Raw genomic sequence first — 20527 nt, 5'->3', positions numbered from 1 at the left:
GACATTATTCGGAACTATTTTATACGTTTTATTTCATTTAAGCCTTGTGACAACACTTACTTACATTTTACAGATGAGAAAACTGAGGCACAAGGAAATATCTAACATGTCCAAGATTACACAGGTAGTAAGTGTGGAGCCGGAATTTGAATCCGTGCCCTAGTTGCATCCATGAACTTAACCACCACACTCTGCTGCTCCTCTCCAGAAAATGTCTAAGTAAGGTATTGGTCCAGGTTTAAAATGTATCTGGCTTCCATCCCTTGAGCTCTCTGACAAGACTTCCCTGGGGTCTAGTCAAGGAAGCTGTCCCCCCACTAGGAACCAGGTATGGAACCAGAGTCTCCATCTCTTTCCCCTGGAACCCAGGATCTTCAAGGACATTACTTTGCTGCTAAGAGAATCTGAAACTCTAGACCAGTCCCAAACTATGGGTGGTTATAAGTTCTTTTTTTCCAAACCATCAAAGACTTCCTCATATTTCTCCTCTGGTTCCTGTCAATCAACACGTGGAAAATTATGCTTGTCAAAGGGATGAGTGTCAGGGGAGACACAAATGCAGTTCTTTAATCCCTGCCTTGACTAAATAAAATCAACAGGCTGAGCAAGAGCCAATCAATATTAAAAAGATATCCAGAACATTGTTAGGACCAGTAATCATGGAGAGTGCAATCGGCATCAATTTCCTCATCTGTGAAGTAGGACTGGTAATACCCATCTTTATGATTTTTTGTATAGACTAGAGCCAAATTATACAAAGGGCCTAATCCAGTGTCTGGCATTCAATTAATGGTGACCATAATTGCCGTTATCTTTAACATAGAACGTGGCTCTATTTCAAAGAGCCGAGGATTGGCCAATGACATTCCACTGAATAACTGGAAAAGTTGTTGATCACAAAGATCCATATTCATGCAACAAGACAGAGAGTAAGCGCCGCTGTCTACCCTTTGGGTGACACATTTCCCACCTCCCTTTGTAATAAGCCTTTTCCTCATTGAAAGGTATGGTTTTAATTATTTATAAAAATGGCCCTTCACATTATTTTCTCCAACTGAACTTGGCACAAACAACTGGGCACCGGTGTAAGAAAGAGAGGGCAATGATCTGACTTCAACAACGTGCCGAGGCCCCCTCAGGATCGTGAACAAAGGCATGGCACAGCGCCTTGTCTACTCACCAGAAGGGAAAGACAATGAGGCGGCTGATGAAAAATATGGCCGAGAAGATGAAAAACAGGGCGTTACAGGTTTGCTTCCATCCGGCATAAGAAAACATCTTGGCAGACTGAAAACAAAGCAAGCAATTACATTCAGATAAAGTGATTTAGTATAAAATTCTTAAATTAGATATTCATAAATGAATGATACGATCTCTGGGCTTTGCATGTGAGGTGGGGAAATAGATGAAACAAGACTGGCCATACTGAAGGCTCTTAAGGCTGGATGGGTGGTGGATCCATTGAGTCCGTTATGCTCTTCTCTGCATCATATGTTTGAGATTTTCCATAATAGAATGTTTGAAACAAGTGATGCTAAAACAACTGTAACACTACCTCTGTCTTTTACAAGGGGACAAGGTACGACAATTAATTTCAGCATACATTTTATTCAGGCATTTATCTAATTTCTCCCTTGAGCTGACTGGAGAGCTGGACCAAAGCAAGGCTGAGATCCGAGTCCTGGGCTGGGCATGCTGCAATCAAGACAGCTGCTTTAGCCAGATGGTGGAAGGGGGAGAGTTAGGAGGCCACTCTCGGGGCTCTGTCCTGGTTGAAAAAAAGTTTCAAGCACTTGATTTTCCCCATATACTCTATGCTAGTCTTGACTTCTCATGTTATCTGTGTTGAATAAAAGGAATTACAGCAAGTGTTGTGCGGGGTGGTATTAGAAGGTTAATTGATGTAGATTCCCTCATGCGTCACCCAGTGGAGACCAAAGTGAAGGGGAAAGTGTCTGGACTTGGGGTAGCAGGGGGGTAGGAGCTGCTGAGTGTAGTCATCCCTCTAGAAGCGTGGCTAGGGCCTGGGTGGTTTCAGAACTGAAACTGCCCTTTCTAGGGCAAGCTCAAGGCCACTCTAAAACAAGAGAGGCAGCATAATTACACTTCAGGAAGGGTTTACACTGCACTTTCCATATTTTGCCATATTTGCCATGGAATAAAGCTAGGATCATACTGTGGAGTGGCAGGGGCCCAGAAGGGAGCAGCCCCAAATGCTGAGACAGAAGGCTAGTTTGCCAAGTGGGTGTGAGATGGGTATGGGGAGACAGGCCACAAGTTGAGCGTGCCTGGAATAGAGTGCCAGCTGTTTGAAGAGTCAGAGAGCAGGCTAGGTGTGCATAGACATGAAAAGAGTGTACTTGTGAGAGCAAAGTAGCATTCCTTTGGGTAAATGCACGCAGAGCATATTTTGGACTCTGAAGGAATGGATATCAGACAGTCACCCCACTCCTTTGCTAAGCATTAGTCCAGATACTGTTAAAGTGTTAGGTTCTGGATCCAAACTTGAACATGTGGAAAATTAGAGGGTCAGGAAGATGCATGAAGAAGATGAAGGCACCTTCTGAGTAAGAGTGATCATAGATACTGGGGCTGTTTTCCCTTGCAAAGAAAGAGCTAACTGCCTTGTGGAATATGAAAGATTAATAGGCACCATCTTTAGGGGGGTCTAAACAGGGGCAAAAGTTGTGCCATGTCTGGGCTCAATTAGAACTTGCCCAAGAAGACAAACACTAAAAGTAACGACTCAAGGAAGCTGTGCAATAGGCGCCTCTGGGGAATATAAAAAATGGGCCCCGTCCCACTACTTCATGCTGCCTCTTCCCAGCTGGTGGAAGGGACTGGCCTTGCTCACCGAGCCTCAAGTTAGATCATGGCTTGTGAATCAGAAATGATTCATGACCACTAACAACATGAAGCTGTTCTCATAGTTTATTCACGAAGGGACTTCTGAGTTTGACATTTCATTTTTCTTCTGGTTTTTTTTTTTCCACCTAAGAACCCCAGAACATTTTCAAACAGTAATGAGCTAAACTTCACAATATACCCTAAGGGGTAGATAGGACTTCTCATATTACAGCTGAGGACAGAAAACAAAGCATTAAGTGATTTGCCCAAATCACCCAGGGAGTTCTATGGTGTCAGTGACGAGGTGGGGGAGGGTGGACAGGGACAACCCAGTGTTTATTCCCAGTCCCAACAGCTAACCCCCTTTTGACAACACAGTGAAGCCGTTTTGCAGTGGACACACACCAAAGGCTAGAGGGGCCTTAGAAGCAACAGAGTAGCATAAAATTCTTAGGTCATGGCCAATATGGTTTTAATTTACAGGCAGGGTTCCTGAGATATGATCAGAGAAGCAGGTAATTATAACAAAGATGGCTACATTCAGACAGCAACACACGGGAAAACTGGCATAACCCTTCTTTTGCTAAGCCATTTGCTGCCCTGAATAATCTTGACCTTTAGAATGGGATTTACATGTCTAACTGCAATTGCATAGAAGAAACAAAATTCTGCACACAGCTGACATTTACCAGTAGCCAGTTGCTTTGAAATGGCTTCAAATGACTTCTAGTTACATCTAGAAAGGGGTTTAGCAAACAACAATCCAGCCTATGGGCTATAAAGCTCGTCACCCCTTAAGGATGGGTTTCACTTTTTAAAGGGGTATGAGAAAATTAAAAAACCAGCAAAAAAAAAAAATATGGCAAGAGATCCTGTGTTGCCCACTAAGCTAGATTTACCATCTGGCTCTTCACCAAAAAGTCTGGTGAACTCTGTTTTAGAAGAACCAGATCCTACACATTTAATTTCTTCCATATCAACCTATAGTCAGGCGGTCCAGAACATGAAATGGGTTAGTATCATCTTCCTCAGCTTTCTTACAAGTGAAGGTATGTAAAGGACACACTAAGTGGTTCTGGGAAAGGTGACCCTAAGTGCAGCAGGAGAGCTGGCTGGGGAGAGGGCTGTTGGATCACTGCCTCGGGGCAGACAGGAACCAATACATAACAGCACATGTAGAGAAAACAAGCCTAATTTTGTTTTGTTTCTCATACTTTGTGTTGTTTGGGATAGGAAGACTCTTGTTTTAAGGTCCCCTGCTCCAAAACATTCCTTCCTTAGAAAAGAAATGCCATTTAAATAAACATCAGCTCTCATTCTTTAAAGCTGGAGGAGGATCCTGTGGGGGAGTGCAAGCATCCAAAGGGTATTCAGCTTTGGCTTAAGGAAACATACGGTTCCATCCAATATTAAGAATCCATAATGCCACAAATCCAAGGTTTCCTTTTCAAAGATTAGAGTTCACTCCTTCCTCAGAGATGTCAACATACTTCCGGAGCTAGCATCTGCGTGCAACTCTCCCAAGTGGCATCCCATGAGCTAACCTCTCTCAAGTACCATGGAGAAGGATGGAAACTAAAAACTAAAAGATTTCCTTTCTTTAAGCCTGAAGGATCTGAGGACGCAGAGACATCCTCAGACTTTGGGTGTTTTCAGGACAAAGAGCCCTGCTAACTCACTCACAGGCAATTCTTCCTGAAACAGGGCACAGAAACCCAGGACGTGGTTTTGTTATTACTTTTATTAATGGCAAAGTTTACCTCCAGCCAAATGTCAGCCACGTCATGCACGATCATCACGAGGGTCCCACTGCGGATATAATTAGCACACCAAGAGAAGCTCATCAAACTAATAGCAGCCAGGTGGTGAATGACATGAGCTAGAAAATCCTATATAACAAGAGGAAAATAGTGGTTATTAAGTAAATGCAATTATTTCCTAATCACTATGTACCTAAAAGTATATAGTGGAAGAGCTAACAGCAACAGCAACCACAACAACAACAACAACATTTCTTTAAAAAACAGTAACTTACATCTGAATATTTTGAATTTGTAAAATGCTTTCACTTTAATTCTTAAACTCAATCCTTGCAAGGGAATTAGCACATATTATCCTCATCATTGGAGTCACCAAACTCTCACACTGCATTGAGTAGTTGTCATCTAAATCTTAACATCTCCTAAAATCTTTCCACTGCCCCACACTGGACAAATACATACCACTTCCCATATACATACACACATGAGTATACTCCTGCGTATATTTACATTTATCGTTTCTTCCCTGTCTAATTCCAACAAGGGAAAAAAGACAGATACATAACATAGTGAAACTAAACAACCATTAAAGTAAGAGTTACTGCATAGGAAACAAGGAACAAATGAAAGTGGAATAAATATATTAGCAAATCTAGGCTAAAGATTGCTACTACAATTGAACATAAAAACTTAAAAGGCTTTCTGCAAACAACATATCTACAAGTGGCCAACAAGGACACAAAGACACTCAACCTCATGGGCCGTCAGGAGAACTTAAATCAAAACCACTTCATCCCCACTAGGATGGCTACAATAAAAATGGTGAACAATAAAATCAAGTGTTGGCAAGGAGGTGAAACATTGGCATGCGTATTTGTTTATATACACTTGTATACGGAGTTGCTCAGGTTAAATATAAAATTATTATATAGCCCAGCAATTCCACTCTTAGGAATAGACCCAAAAGAAATAAAAATATGTCCATGCAAAAACTTGTATATACATGTTCATAGCAGCATTATTCTTAGCAGGCAAAAAAAAAAAAAAAAAAAAGAAAATATCCTAAATAGCCTTCAAGTGACAAACAGATAAATAAAATGCAGTATATCCATATGATAGGATATTTAGCAATTAAAAGGAATGAAGCATGCTTCAACATGAATGAACCTTGAAAACCTTATGTTAAGTTAAAGTGCCAGATACAAAAAAGACACAATTTATTATATGATTCAACTTATATGAAATTTATAGAAGAGGAAAATCCACAGAGATGGTTGCCTAGGTCTAGAGAAGTTAGGAGAAATGGGGAGCAACTGCAAAAAGATACAGGATTTCTTTTGGGGGGCAACAAAAATGTTGTAGTATTGACTGAGGTAATAATTGCACAGCTCTGTGGATATATTCAAATCCATTGAACTATGTACTTTAAATTTCTTTAAATGTTTTATTTATTTTTTGATACAGAGAGAGACAGAGCATGAGAGGGGGAGGGGCAGAGAGAGAAGGAGACACAACTGGAAGCAGGCTCCAGGCATGAGCTACTGGTCAGCACAGAGCCTGATGCGGGGCTCGAACCCACGAATGTGAGATCTGAGCTGAGCCGAAGTCGGAGGTTTAACCGACTGAGCCACCCAGGCGCCCCTGAACTATGTACTTTAGATGAATGGATTGTACACTGTGCAGATACCTCAATAAAGATGTTTTAAAAGAACGTAAAGATTTCCATTTCCTTGTAGCCAAAGAGTAAATATGATACTACTAATAATAGCCTAACTTACTGAGCACTTACTTTATGGGGTGCTTAATCCTCAAAACAATGAGAGGAGATAGGTACTATTTTTAGCTTTGTTTTACAGATGAGGAAATGAAGATTAGGGAGTGTAGCCAGCTAGCTTGAGATGTTAGTGAGTGGTGAAACCACGGATTCAAACCCAGGAGTTCAGATTCCAAAGTCTGTGCTTTACCCTCCTCCTGATAGCTGTATGTCTCTGAAGATACGTGCTTACAAAATATATAACATATTTACATTTAATTTTTGAAAAGGTATCCAATGCACTTGTATGTAATAAAAAGAAACCAACTACTAAAAAATCAGAGGTGGGAGAAAGACAGGATCCTTATAGGATCAACCCAACTTTGCATTACGTGCAGGAAGATGCACGTGTTATCTGTGAAGCCCTTCAAAAGAGTTGATTATTTTCAATTCTCTCCTTTGAGAAAATGACTCAAACAATTTCATTTTCATGTATTCTTAGCCCAAACTAAAACTAATGACAGTTAATCTAGAGCTATTATTGAGTATATGGAGAAGGAGATTGTTTCTATCAGATTTTTCCATAATATGTTCTTATACTTAAATTCCAGAAGTTTCCTTTTAGCTCTCCCATTAACTGCAGTTGATTGAACCCCTTAGTGATGGACCGTGTACATCATCACACACCCAAACATCATTTATTCAAGCCATTTGGTCTTATCTCCTTAAAATTGAGTTCAACTTAACCTTATTTACCACACAAATTTTGTTACAAACTGACTTTTTACCAGTATACCATACGAGGTATATGCCAACGGTATTTATCATTTGATATGTGTTGCTACATAGATGATGAAATCTTGTGTTTGCATTGAGATTCTAACATGGTTTTCTGTACCAGCAAATAGTTCCTAAATAGTTCCCCAAACGCCTCACTTTGCTACATGCGAGATACATTTAGCATGCCTATAACTCATCTCCCTGCACGTAAAGCAAAGCTAACCGTGCCTGAAGCAAAATTTCCTCATAAAGATCATGGATGAATTAAGGACAGCATGTTTTTAAAACCTTTGAGTACATCAAAGAATTACATAAGGTGAGCCATAATCAACTAAACGATGAAGCTGCAGAATTAAAACTACTAGGATCTAAAGAACATCAAATTTCTAAACAAAGAGAAAGAAACAGATCGCATGATGGAGAGTTCTCTTCTCACTGAACACAAGTGCGAGGCTTCACATTAAAGTTTCTCTAATGTTTCATTGCAAATACCTGCCAAGGCACCAGAGCATAAGCAAGATTTGCAACATCCTATGTGCTATATAAAATGCAAAAAGGCTGTTTACTGAAACTAAACACATGGAACAGTACGATTTAAAGATTAGGATTGGGGGGAGGAGGTTAAATATTTTTGAAGAAGTAGAATAAGTAGCTTTGTAAATAAGATACTTACCTTCCTCTTGGCATCAGAGCCAATGCTAAATAGCAGAGACCAATAAAAACTCATCTCCAAAATGTAGTACCAGTACTGAGAGGGCAGCAGGGGCTGAGGAAAAGGAGAGTATTCACCTTGTTAGTATCATCAGTAACTCATTGTAAGGCATTAGACTATTGTTTATAACTATTTAGTTCCACAAAATTACAATGCCTTAAGATTTCAACTTTTTGCTGATACACAGGAGCACATGTACCCCAATGTTCATAGCAGCACTGTCAACAATAGCCAAAACATGGAAAGAGCCTAAATGTCCATCACCTGATGATCAAGAAGATGTGGTATATATACACAATGGAGTACTACATGGCAATGAGAAAGAATGAAATCTGGCCATTTGTAGCAAAGTGGATGGACCTCGAGTGGGTCATGCTAAGCGAAATAAGTCAGGCAGAGAAGGACAGATACCATATGTTTGCACTCATAGGTCTAACAGGAGAACAGGAGAAACCTAATGGAGGACCAGGGGGAGGGGAAGAGGGAAAGAGAATTGGGGAGAGAGAGGGACGCAAAACTTGAGAGACTATGGAATACTGAAAACGAACTGAGGGTTGAAGGGGAAGGGGGAGGGGGAAAAAGAGGTGGTGGTGATGGAGGAGGACACTTGTGGGAAAGAGCACTGGGTGTTGTATGGAAACCAATTTGACAATAAAGTATTAAAAAAAAGATTTCAACTTCTGAGAAGGAATCAAAGATAATATTCCAAGACATTTTATTTCTGAAAGGGTAGACAAGAATTCCAAAATAAAGTTAAACGTTTTGTTTAAAAGTTAATAAACCTATGGAGTTTCCTGGGTAGCTCAGTTGGTGAAGCATTTGACTCTTGATTTTGGCTCAGGTCATGATCTCACAAACCACAAGATGGAGCCCTGAGTTGGGCTCTGTGCTGACTGCTTGGAGCCTGCTTTGGATTCTATCTCTCCCTCTCTCTCTGTCTCCCCCCCCCCCCAATGAAACGTGCACGTGCAGGCTCTTGCTCTCTCTCACTCTCTCAAATAAACATTTTTTAAAAAATAAAAAAAAGTTAAAACTATAACAGGTGTGATTACCTTATTTTAGTTGAGTGAAAATTAAATTAGGAAAAAAATTCAAAAGTCTTTACTTAAGAATATTATCAAGTCTGTTTTGCTATTCCCATAGTTTACCTTGTTTTATGTTTCCTGAATACTATTCAAAATTTGATGTCCTAACCTCTCTACTGGTGACAGGAAAGTAATAAGAATTGGCCTATTCTCAAAAAAGGCAGTAATAAAATATATATAATCATTTAAATATCCTAAAAATGTCTTCTGAAAAAAAAATTTCTACATCTAGAATTTTCCTTAACATTATAGTGTGTGTATGTGTGTGAGGTGTTTTAGGTAAGCTGACATATTACTTGGTGTGATGAATTGTTACATTAATGCTTCCAGCAAATTTCACCTTCTGATATCCATATACTGGTACAGTCTTCACCTGCATGACCATGAATTTGGTCTTGGGCTTTGGTCAAGGGATCATAAGCAAATGTGATGCAAGCAGAGACTTCATAGGCACCAGGTAAGAAACCTGAGCTATCGTGCTGATGATAACAAAGTAGACAATCAAGGTGTCTGCTACCAAAGACATGAATGAGGACATGAATTAGGGACATGAACCAGCCCCTAATCAGTCTACCAAATGATTGAAAATGCACGCATGAACTTATTTAACACAACGTGGAACAGATAGAACTGCTCAGCTGAGCCCAGCTCAAATTGTTAACCCAAATCATGAACAAATAAATCATTGTTTTTCTAAGACACTGTATTGAGAATGGTTTATTAGGTACCAATAGATAACTGATACATCTGAGAAGTTCAGGGTAAGTTGGAAGTAGGAGAATAAGACTGGAGTTTGGCCTACATAATGCCTAAGAACCTTATGGTCTAAACTTTGATCCTTTAATACTGAAGCTGACATATTAAAAGGAATAATTTTCTGGTCAATAAGGACATAAAAGAATGAGACACCTTCTGCTTCCTTCTATGTCAGACAAGCACATATGAGACTAACTATGCTAGTGAGAATAACCTTTTAAAAATTTGGGTAAAGTGCATAAAAATATCTGAGTGAAGGCATCAAACAGTTACCTAGGCATCCCAAACCTGTGAAGCTAAGATTTCAAAGAGAAAAGTGCATTAAAAGTGAATCCTTTATTTTAAATGAATCCTAAATTCAAGAAGTACCACAGACCCTATGCAGGATAAATTCAAAGAAAACTACACCTGTGTATAGCATTAGTGAGTATTTGTCAATTTATAAGCAGTATGGAGTCCAGAGACTAAGAAGTAGAAGTTAAACAGGACTTTTGGTAATCTCATAGTGCTAGGATGCAAATTGGTACTCAGGGCCAGCCAAGAAAGAAGAGGAAGATAATATTATCCTGAGCATCTATATTTTTACATATATAATATATATTAGTCAATAAAAAGTTATCAAGTACAGGGAGACAAGAGTAAGAAAATAGAACAGAGCCATAGGTGATGAAGACATTGGATTCATTAGACCAGAACTTTAAAATAACCTTAAAAACTTGGTTAAAATGTGGAAAATTTCAATAGTGAATTGGAATTCACTAAAAAAAGAATTAAATGAAGATTTGAGAACTGAAAAACATAGTAACTATAATTTATAACTCAAAAGATGTATTTAACAGCAGTTTAGACACTGCTAAAAAAAGGCACTAACAAACTAGAGGACACAAAATAGAATATATCCAGATCTCTGAAGGGTCTGAAATTTTACCCTACTTGCAGGATAGTTTGCCACAGTTTCATGGATAATTAATGAAGATATGAAATTCCTGGGTCAGAGATAAAGGATAACATATTCACAGTAATAGCAGTTGCCAGAATATCAATATTTGGGCCAGTTCTCCCATCTTAATTCATGTAGGGCTAAACAAAAAGGGTCAGATGACATCTGCACATGTAATAGGTGTATTACAAGAGAGGACACTGGGTTAGGAAACCTGAATCTTTCATAATAGATGGCAACATGTCTACCGTTTGCTGTAGAAGGAGACATTTCTATTTCCCCAGAATGTCTGTTATATAAACATCCTTGAAAATTTAGTACAGAACAAAAAGCAGGCAAGTGCTTCGTTTCATGCAATTAACTCCCAACAGACTAAAGCTCAGAGAAGCAAAAGGATGGAAAATATTGGAAAAAGCAAAAGAGACATATGGGACTTAGTGTAGAGGTCTAGCATATTAGTACACCTGTAGCTAAAATTCCAGAAAGAGAAATGAGAAAAAGAAACTAAAGCAATGGCTAAGAATTTTTTCTTTTTTTTTTTAAATGTTTCATTTATTTTTGAGAAAGAGAGAGATAGAGAGAGGAGGGAAGGGCAAGGAGAGGGAAGACAAATAATCTGAAACAGGCTTCATCCTGATAGAAGAGAGCCCATTGTGGGGCTTGAACTCACGAACTGTGAGATCATGACCTGAACCGAAGTCAGATGCTTAACTGAGCCACTCAGGTGCCCCCAATTTTCTAAAACTGACTGATGATATCACACCACAGATTCAAGAAGTACTATGGACATTAAAGAGGATAAATTCAAAGAAAACCACATTTATGCATATCATAATAAAACTTGAAAGACAAAGACAAGATATAGAACTCAGTCAGAGAAGAACAATGGTCTGTTCAAAGAGGCAAAAATAAAAACTGACAGCTGAATTCATAAAAAAGATGATGGGAACCAGAAGGCAAAACACTAAAGGAAAATCACTGCTAACCTAGATTTCTATACCCAGCAAAAATATCCTTTTAAAAAACGCAGGCAAGGTGATAACATTCAGAAAAGCAAACCAGAGGAACTTCTTCAGCCAGAAGGATAATCATCCCAATGGAACCATGAAAAAGCAGGATATAAGGCATAGCATCGAGAGGGTAATTTAACTGATTTACAAAGCAATAATAGCAATGACTTGTCAGGTTTTAAATATTTGAATAAGAAAATAGGAGGATATATAGGAAGCATTCTAATGACTATTCAGTGACTGGAAAGAGGTAAGAGCACTAATTTTTATTAGACTCCAATAATTAAAAATGCACATGGTGATCTCTAAGACAATTAGTAAAAGAATAAGATGCTAACTGAAAAGCTACTACAAAGAGAAAAGTAGAATAATAATTTTTTTTAATCTTGACTGAGCCATAAAAAATAAGAAAAGAGTATAATAAAAGGAAATGCACTAGGTGATAAAATAGAAAATAAAAAGTAAGATAGTAGATTTAAACTCAAATATGTAATTGCATTAATTATAAACAGACTAGAGGAAAGACATATCTGGCGGGTACATAAGGAATAAGGAGGAGTAAGCTCTGGTAGAAAAAGAGCCTAAGAATTGCACAGACATGGACAGAGAGTAGGAAGGGAGCTCAGACCTAACTCATGGACAGTTTAAGGGGCCCAAAGCTGACGTAAGGGAGGGACTGTATCACAGGGGACTTACCTGCCTTGGATAGCCCTCCCACACCTCCAACAGGTCATATACCCAAGGTTTCTGGAAAAAAAAAACACAAGGAACCAAGAGAGAGAAAATAAGTCTGTTGGAGTAAAAGGCAGATTTCAGCAGAAAACATAAGCTCTCGCTGGTGTCATTGATGGGGGCACACTTTCACAGTAAACTGTTGCTCCAACTGAACCTCTCTCTCCCTCTGTATGTATTTATATATCTTCCCATCCAACATGTCCATGATGCTCACGATTTCTAGTGAATCTGGGGCCACACACTGTGCTGTCTCATCAAGGAAATGAATCAAACAAGCAAAACCTCTAATGATATTACTTCTGGACCAGACTGCTGTTTCTGCTGCAATAAAAATATCTGGAGAGAAATCTCTAAAGGCTGGTTATCCTTTTTTCTTCTGTGAACTATCCATCACTTAATGAGGTAATCATTTAACAACTATTTAAGCAGACAACACAAAGGTAATATGGTAAGGGAAGATTTCTGATGAGTGGGTACCAAGTCTTGATAGAACAAGTGGGATTAGCTATGGCAGGGATGGGAATTGGCAGGTAGAGATAGAGGTGGGAAGAGCAAGGTGTTTTTGGCAAAGAGGATAAATGTTCTAAAATACCCAAAAGAGAGGATATACCAGGTGTGTTCAGTGGATTGTTAGCCCAGGGGTAACTGGTACATGAATTGTATAGGGAGTGGAAATAGGGAGAAATTAGGTTTAAGACTTATGTTTGAAAAAATATTATGTTTGCAAATTCAAAGCTTAACAAAGGCTCTGAAAGACAGACTGAGGGTTTATGACTTCTCTAGACCTGAGGATAAGTTTAAAGGCATAAAAGCTGGTTATCTTACTGAAAATATTATTTCCCAAGGAATTCACAGCCAAGAATTTTTAAAGACAAATTCTAGTCCAAGAATATCAAGGAGACAACTTACATCATAAAGAAATATAATTCCAGCAACAGTCATTATTAAGTAATATGTGAATCGCCAGCTGCCAAAAAAAGAAGAAAAATCTTATAAAGGTGATTGACATCTAAGGAGAAACATCTTTGGTATGACAGTTTGGTAAGAATGCACAGACAAATCTAACGTGACATCCTGACTGACACTTGTTAGATGGCTGTAACTGCAGGCAAGTTTTAACTTCTTCACCTATAAAATGGGAATAACAAAGCTTACCTCAGACTATAAAAAAGATTAAAGCTAATTTGTGAAAAGTAAGTGCCTGGTATGAAGTAAGCAATGACAAGTGGCCACTATTATTACTGTTAGTACCATGTCTGACGTAATAGACCCAGCTCCTCACACACAGTAGACAATGGGTTGACATTAGTATGAATCTAATCGCTTATTTGTACCCCATGTAGTCCCCATGGAAAGGTTTCCATGTGGCCAGATTTTTGTCTTGTCTCTGAGAAGCAGATTTTGAAAGAAAATCTTTTTCTCATGTATGAACAGAGACTTAAAAACACATATCAATCAACTGTACTGCGTGGGTTTTATTAAGATCCCAATTCAAACAAACAGACCGTAAAGAAAATATGAGTCAATCAAGGAACTCTGAACACTGACTAAGTATTTACTGTTATTAAAGTTTTTCTGAGGTATGATACTGGTATTCAATTTTGTTTAAAAAACTCGAATCCTTATCTCTTAGAGATACTACTGAAATATTTACTGTGAAGTCATACAATGTCTGATATTTATGTTAAAAGGAATCTTTTAAAAAATTTTTTTAATGTTTTTAATTTATTTTGGAGAGACAAAGAGAGACAGCGCGAGCATGGGAGGGTCAGAGAGAGAGGGAGACACCGAGTCTGAAGCAGGCTCCAGGCTCCGAGCTAGCTGTCAGCACAGAGCCCAATGGAGGGCTCGAACCCATGAACCCTGAGATCATGACCTGAGCCGAAGCTGGACGCCCAACCGACTGAGCCACCCAGGCGCCCCTAAAAGGAATCTTTAAGGGGTGCCTGGGCGGTTCAGTCAGTTAAGTATCTGAGGTTCAGCTCAGGTCATGATCACAGAGTCCATGAGTTTGAGCCCTGTGTCGGGCTCTGTGCTGAGAGCTTGGAGCCTGGAGCTGTTGCAGGTTCTGTCTCTCCCTCTCTCTGCCCTTTCCCCACTCACACTCTGTCTCTCTTCTCTCTCTCAAAAATAAATAAACATTAACAAAAGTTTTTAAAAAGTAATCTTCAATAATAACCAGATGAAAGTGGTCAAAAGGAACAAACTTTCAGCTATAAGATAAATAAATACTGGGGATGTGAAGTACATGATGACAATGGTTGATGCTACCGTATGCTGTACTGAAAAGATGCTAAGTGAGTAGATGTGTGCCCTCATCACAAGGAAAAATAACTTTATTTTTCTTTTTTGTACCTAGATGAGATGACAGACATTAACTAAACTTACCGTCGTAATCAGTTCATAATATATGAAAGTCAAACCGTCATACTGTATGCTTTAAACTTATATAGTGATGTATGTATGTTATGTCAACAAAATCTCAATAAAACTGAAAGAAAAAATTTTATCCACAAAAAACAATCTTTTCCAGGAGAGAAAAGTAGGGGGGGGGACATAGGTGACACAGGATTGCCTTCAGTTGGTAATAATTAACGTCCGTGATGGGTACATAGCACCCATAGTTCATTATACCAACATCTGACCTCTTGACTTCGCGCCAAGCACTGTGCTAAGCACATGTGTGTTATCACATTTCTATTTTCACGTTTGTGGACAGGGAACTGTAATTAGCCCCTCATTATGGATAAAGGGCAGAGGTTGGGAGAGATCACATAACTCCCCTGAGGCTGCGGAGTGACCACCAGATGCAAGTGCAAAACCCAAGTGTCAACGTTTTCCTGGAGCAGTCTTGTCAGGTTTCATGACACCATCCCAAGACTTTCAAGGTGTATGCGAGGGATTCCTGGCATTAAAATATTTTCATAACACGACCACCATGTTATTGCCATATTCATTCATCCCCTCACAAGGGTACAGTGATTTCTGGAGGCTACGCTAAGTGGGGCGCCATCTTTGCTCTGAGAGCTGATACACTGTGCACTTGTGTATTCTCATGTTTTATACTTGACCCAGCTTTCATTTCCAATGCAGTAAATATCAGTAGGCAGAACACACACAAGCTAATGCTCTTTGTGGTCTTTGATAGTTTCAAACCAAGAAGTTTGAGACCTGATGCCCTTCACTAATTATAAGACAAATAATAAGGTTCTGGTCAATGTTGTTTTACTTGTTTCAGATGAAAAGTTGGTAAAACTTGCTTTTATTCTAGGAAAGCCAGAGACAAATATAATTGTAAGGGGAAAAAATCTCTTGGGGGGAAAGAATCCAGAAACGGATTTGTCAGGTTCAGACAGTCAGGAGGATTAGACAGAGTAAACTCTGGCAATGGTAACAGAAGCTGACAAGGCCAGCAATAGGGCTCAGAAACGGGCCAGGCCCAGTGGAGCAGGCAGGGACTGGCCCCAGGGTCAGCTAAGGCAAGATGGCAGCCCACCGGTCAGAGAAATGCTCCAGGGCTGGGGAAGCTCCCTGCCTATCTACATCAGGTACTGGAAATTGTCTGGTATTTTTATAATGAACTTCCCACTGCTAGATGGAAATGCCTATTTTAAAAAGTGGTCAGCTAATATGGAATTTGCTTTAAAAATAAAGGATGCACTGTGGATTAAAATCCTGAATTCTGAGGAATATGACCATGGGGTCATTATTTTAAAATGTAACCAAAGTACAATAGCCAAGATATGGAAGCAACCTAGTGCCCATTAAAGATGATTGGATAAAGAAGAGGTGATATATAAGTACATAGATAGAGAGACACAATGGAAGGTGTCCACAGACACATGGAATACACACACACTCACACACACACACAGTGAAATATGTATGAAAATGAAATCTTGCCATTTGTGACAATGTGGATGGACCTTGAAGGTATTATGCTAAATCAAATAAGTCAGACATGAAAGACAAATACCATATGATTTCACATAGATGTATGATCAAAAAAAACCCACAGCAAATGAATACATAAAACAAAATAGAAATGGACTCATAGATACAGACAACAATCTGGTGGCTGCCAAAGGAGAAGGTATAGGGAAATGAGTGAATTAAAGGAAAGAGATTTAAAGGTATAAACTACCAGTTATTACATGCATAAAACTTGGGCATGCAATGTACAGCATAGAGAATGTAGTTAATAATACTGTAACAACCTTATATGGTGGCAGATGGTTGTGAGATTTATTGCTGTGATCACTTCGGAATGTATATAAATGTCAAATTGCCATGTTGTACAGCTGAAACTAATCTAATATTGTATGTCAACTATACCTCAATAAAAAAAAGAAAGTAACCAAGGAAACAATACATAGTAAACTTACGATGTTCATCCTGATATTATAGAGGAGTTTCTGCCTGTTGGAGAGTAATTTGTAAAAGCTGGGCATTGGGAAATAAGTTTCCTAAAATTTCCAAAATGCCTGGGGCTAAGTATCTCTTCCTATGATTCCCATAGCACATCCCATGGCTGGTGCAATAAAGTGCAATTAAATAGCGTGGCATTTTGCTTTAGTCTATTTAGTTAGTCTATAATAGCTGTGTTCTTAGAGGAAATCTGTGACATTTATAAAGAAGATAAAGCTTAAATTTTATTTGTTGGCCCTCCTCTAGGTCCTGAATATATCATATAATTCCCTGCTTTGTGTCTTTGCCTTATGTGAAACATGCTACTCTCAAATCCTGATTTCTTTTCTCATGGAAATCCCAATTCATTCCTACAGGTCTGACCTCCCTTTCTCTAACATTTCCAGGCCCACTGACACCATCTCCTCTGAATCCCACAATGCACCTAAACATGACCGTGGACTACAGGTACACAGGCTCATGCACCATTGGGGTGGAACAACTGGATGGACATTGTGGTTTCCTAGGTGATAGTCTTGTCTCCCTGATTAGCTGTGTAAGGCTAGTGACCAGGCCTTCCACTTTTATTTTCCTCCTAAAATCTAGAACACCACCCAATGTGGGATAGTGCCACATACAGAGAAGATAGTCACATGTCCCTCTCCTTTGCCTGACTGATGAATAGTTGACAATTGGAAATCCCTTTCTGTGGCCTGAATTTTGAGGCTGACTTTCAGCAGGGTCATTGACAGCCAGATTCCCAAATGTTAGGTCTTGTTTACACAAACAGTTAGTTGATAAGGTGGGTTTCTGCTTGCGAAGAGGTAAGCATTAGGTGTCAAGGGGCAGTCCCATGGAGCAGAAAGAGTACCAAAAAAGGAGTCAGAAGATATGAGTGCAATAGCCCTGCCAACAGCTAGGTGACTTTGAGCAAGTTCCTTCGAGAAGATGAATCTGTAGTTTCTCACTTTTTTCCCCCCTCCATTTTTATTGAGATTTCATTGACATATGGTACTGTGTAAGTTGAAAAAATTTTAATTTCTTACACACAGCTAGCTCCACTTTCCCTGATTGCTTCACACCATTGGTGGGAGGATCAAACATTATTTATAAACTTTAAGGCACTGCAATGTATAAGAAATGACCAGAGACTTTCATGGGAGCATGATCCAGCTCAGGAGTAGACAATTAGTTCCTATCTGGGGACTTTATTTAAGATAAGGATAATTCGCTAGAAAAAAAATAAATGAATGACAGTAGAACAGAAAGATGTAATATGAGACCACTATGCTACTTTTTAGTATTTTGCAGTAATGGTTTAAAGAGATTGTGTCATGCCAAGCTGACATCAGTGACAACAATATTAATCAATCTCTCAAGAATTAAAAATCAAAGAGTAAGTTAGAAAACAAACCAGGACATGCAAGTTGAGCTTCTATTGGAAGCCAGTGATGAGAAATTACTTTTTCAAGACATGCTGAAGACTTGGTCTATACCCCTAAACATCACCAGCATCACAGCCAGATCATATTACTCAGGAATACCCAGGTAAACTGAAGAAGGCCTCAGACTCTATTTGAGACTCTTACATCAGCTCTCTATTCACTTCACCATTAAAACAAAACAAAACAAAATATCTGGTGAAAATCACCAGGCAATGTGAGGACTGTAAGAAAGAGGTAGAAGGAAGGGATGCTATTGGTGTATACAACATGGAATCAAACACAACCCAATAAATGGACATTTGTCTGGATGTAAAAAAGGGGTGCCTAGGTCGCTCAGTCAGTTCAGCATCTATTTATTTATTTATTTATTTATTTATTTATTTTGAGAGAGACAGAGACAGAGTGAGCAGGGAGGGGAAGAGAATGGGAGAGAGAATCCAAAGCAGGCTCTGCACTGTCAGCCCAGAGCCTGATGTGGGGCTTGAACTCATGAGCCATGAGATCATGACCTGAGCCTCTCCCCCACTCATGAACTATCTCTCTCAAGAAAAAGAAAAAAGAAAAAAAGAAGAGGAGAAAAAAAGTAAGAGTGATGACCTAGTCTTCCTTTTTCATCCAGGTGTCAATTTCTGCCACCAAGGAAGTGACCCAAAGTACAAAATTCTACAGGAGAGGGGGAAAAAACCCCACAGAGCCCAAATGAAACCAAAAATAAGCACGATGCAGCCTCATTGTCTGCAGAGCATATTCAAAGTAGCCAGCTCTGGGAAAAATCTTACTTGGGACCCCAGCCCACACTGACCCCTTGCTAAAGCCAACTGGGAAACCCAGAGGAATTGGCCATCCAGTTCACAGGCAAGAGGTGGAAGGGTTGGAAGGGAGGGGTGAGCCAAGTGAGACAGAGGGACAGACACCTTCTCATTCTCTGCTCTTATAATGTGATATAATAATTGGAATGTGCTTGGAAACAGGTGATAAAGTCTTGCGAAGTAGGGCCAATCTCTACCCTAGAAAAATAAACACCAGTTAAGACGTTTGCATTTTTCTGGACCTCAAGGTAAGTACACAATATGTCCTTTTCATTTAAGAAAGCTCATAGCTTGCCCCATTTCACAGAGAAGGAAACTGAAGCAGAGAAGGTCAACGGGTGACTAGCCTAAAACACCAAACTAGTCAGTGACAGAGCTGGGTTCAAACCCTTCTGCTCCAACTTCAGTGTTCTTTCTGAAATGATCATCCTGCTCCATATAAAAGTGTTATTTTGGGGCGCCTGGGAGGCTCAGTTGGTTAAGCCTCCGGCTTCGGCTCAGGTCAGATCTCAGGTTCGTGTGTTTGAGCCCCGCATCGGTCTCTGTGCTGCCAGCTAGCTCAGAGCCTGGAGCCTGCTTCCGGTTCTATGTCTCCTCTCTCTGCCCCTCCCCCTCTCATGCTCTGTCTCTCTCTGTATCAAAAATAAATAAAATATTAAAAAAAATTAAAAGTGTTATTTCAAAAGCGCAAACTGTCCTACTTACCACGCTTCCTGGAATCTCTTCATCCTGCAAGGCCTTTCTTGATTCCGCCGACTCCTAAACCATCTTTCAACTTGGCGCTCTGTCAGGTTACACTTCTTCGCCAGTCCATAAATATCAGCCTGAAAGGTGATAAAATGAATGAACGAGTGATAAAGAGCAGTCAGATTGTCAGGCAGTCAGGAGACAGTGCAGTTGGGTTACAAGAGCTTGTGCGCTGGAGAGGAGAGGGATTCCGCTTAGATCTAGGGCCAGGGAATTTACCTCTTTTGCTTATGGAATCACACACACACACATACACAGCAAAAAGCAGGCTGTTGTATCCCAGCACTCTGAGTTACTGAGAATGATCAATTCTCTGTAAGTTGGCAGCACCCCATACTTCCAAGCTGCAGATGTGAGCTCCCTCAATCAGCTAAGGTTTATCAAGGGCTTCCCAGGTACCAGGTAGAGTAGTATAGCTTAGATGTTGATCAGATCCAACCTCCTCATTTTTCCTATGAGAAGCTGGAACACCTAGCGTTCTAATAAGTTGTCCAAGACCTAAAATTAATAGCAGAGCAAGGATAAGAACTTAGGCTAACGCGCTTTCTATTCTTTCACATGATCTTTCTGATGGTTCCAAAAGATAATACAGGTGAAACACAAATAGGTGTTGGCCATCACTTTCACATTGAATTAGATGTAGAGTCTATTTCAAATGAATCCAAAATAATACCAATCATAAAAAAATAGAGATTGCAGAATATAATAATGATGATAGCTTCTCTTCTGGGAAGCAGAACT

General features: G+C 39.5%; 1 protein-coding gene across 1 annotated transcript in view; it reads right to left on the bottom strand.

Annotated features, from left to right (window-relative positions):
* CERS3 (ceramide synthase 3) overlaps positions 1 to 20527 on the bottom strand; it is a 116592-nt gene that overhangs the window by 39036 nt on the left and 57029 nt on the right. The window contains exons 3-8 of the mRNA XM_029952286.1: positions 19745 to 19863; positions 13288 to 13345; positions 12340 to 12390; positions 7814 to 7906; positions 4608 to 4736; positions 1181 to 1287 (exon numbers count right to left, since the gene is read on the bottom strand). Of these exons, the coding sequence (XP_029808146.1) occupies positions 1181 to 1287; positions 4608 to 4736; positions 7814 to 7906; positions 12340 to 12390; positions 13288 to 13345; positions 19745 to 19863 (557 nt within the window). The remainder of the gene's footprint in view (positions 1 to 1180; positions 1288 to 4607; positions 4737 to 7813; positions 7907 to 12339; positions 12391 to 13287; positions 13346 to 19744; positions 19864 to 20527) is intronic.

Source organism: Suricata suricatta, chromosome 9, assembly GCF_006229205.1.
Source record: "Suricata suricatta isolate VVHF042 chromosome 9, meerkat_22Aug2017_6uvM2_HiC, whole genome shotgun sequence".
NCBI lineage: Eukaryota > Metazoa > Chordata > Mammalia > Carnivora > Herpestidae > Suricata > Suricata suricatta.
Note: the sequence above shows the minus strand (reverse complement) of the source record. Positions and strands in the feature narration are given on the sequence as shown.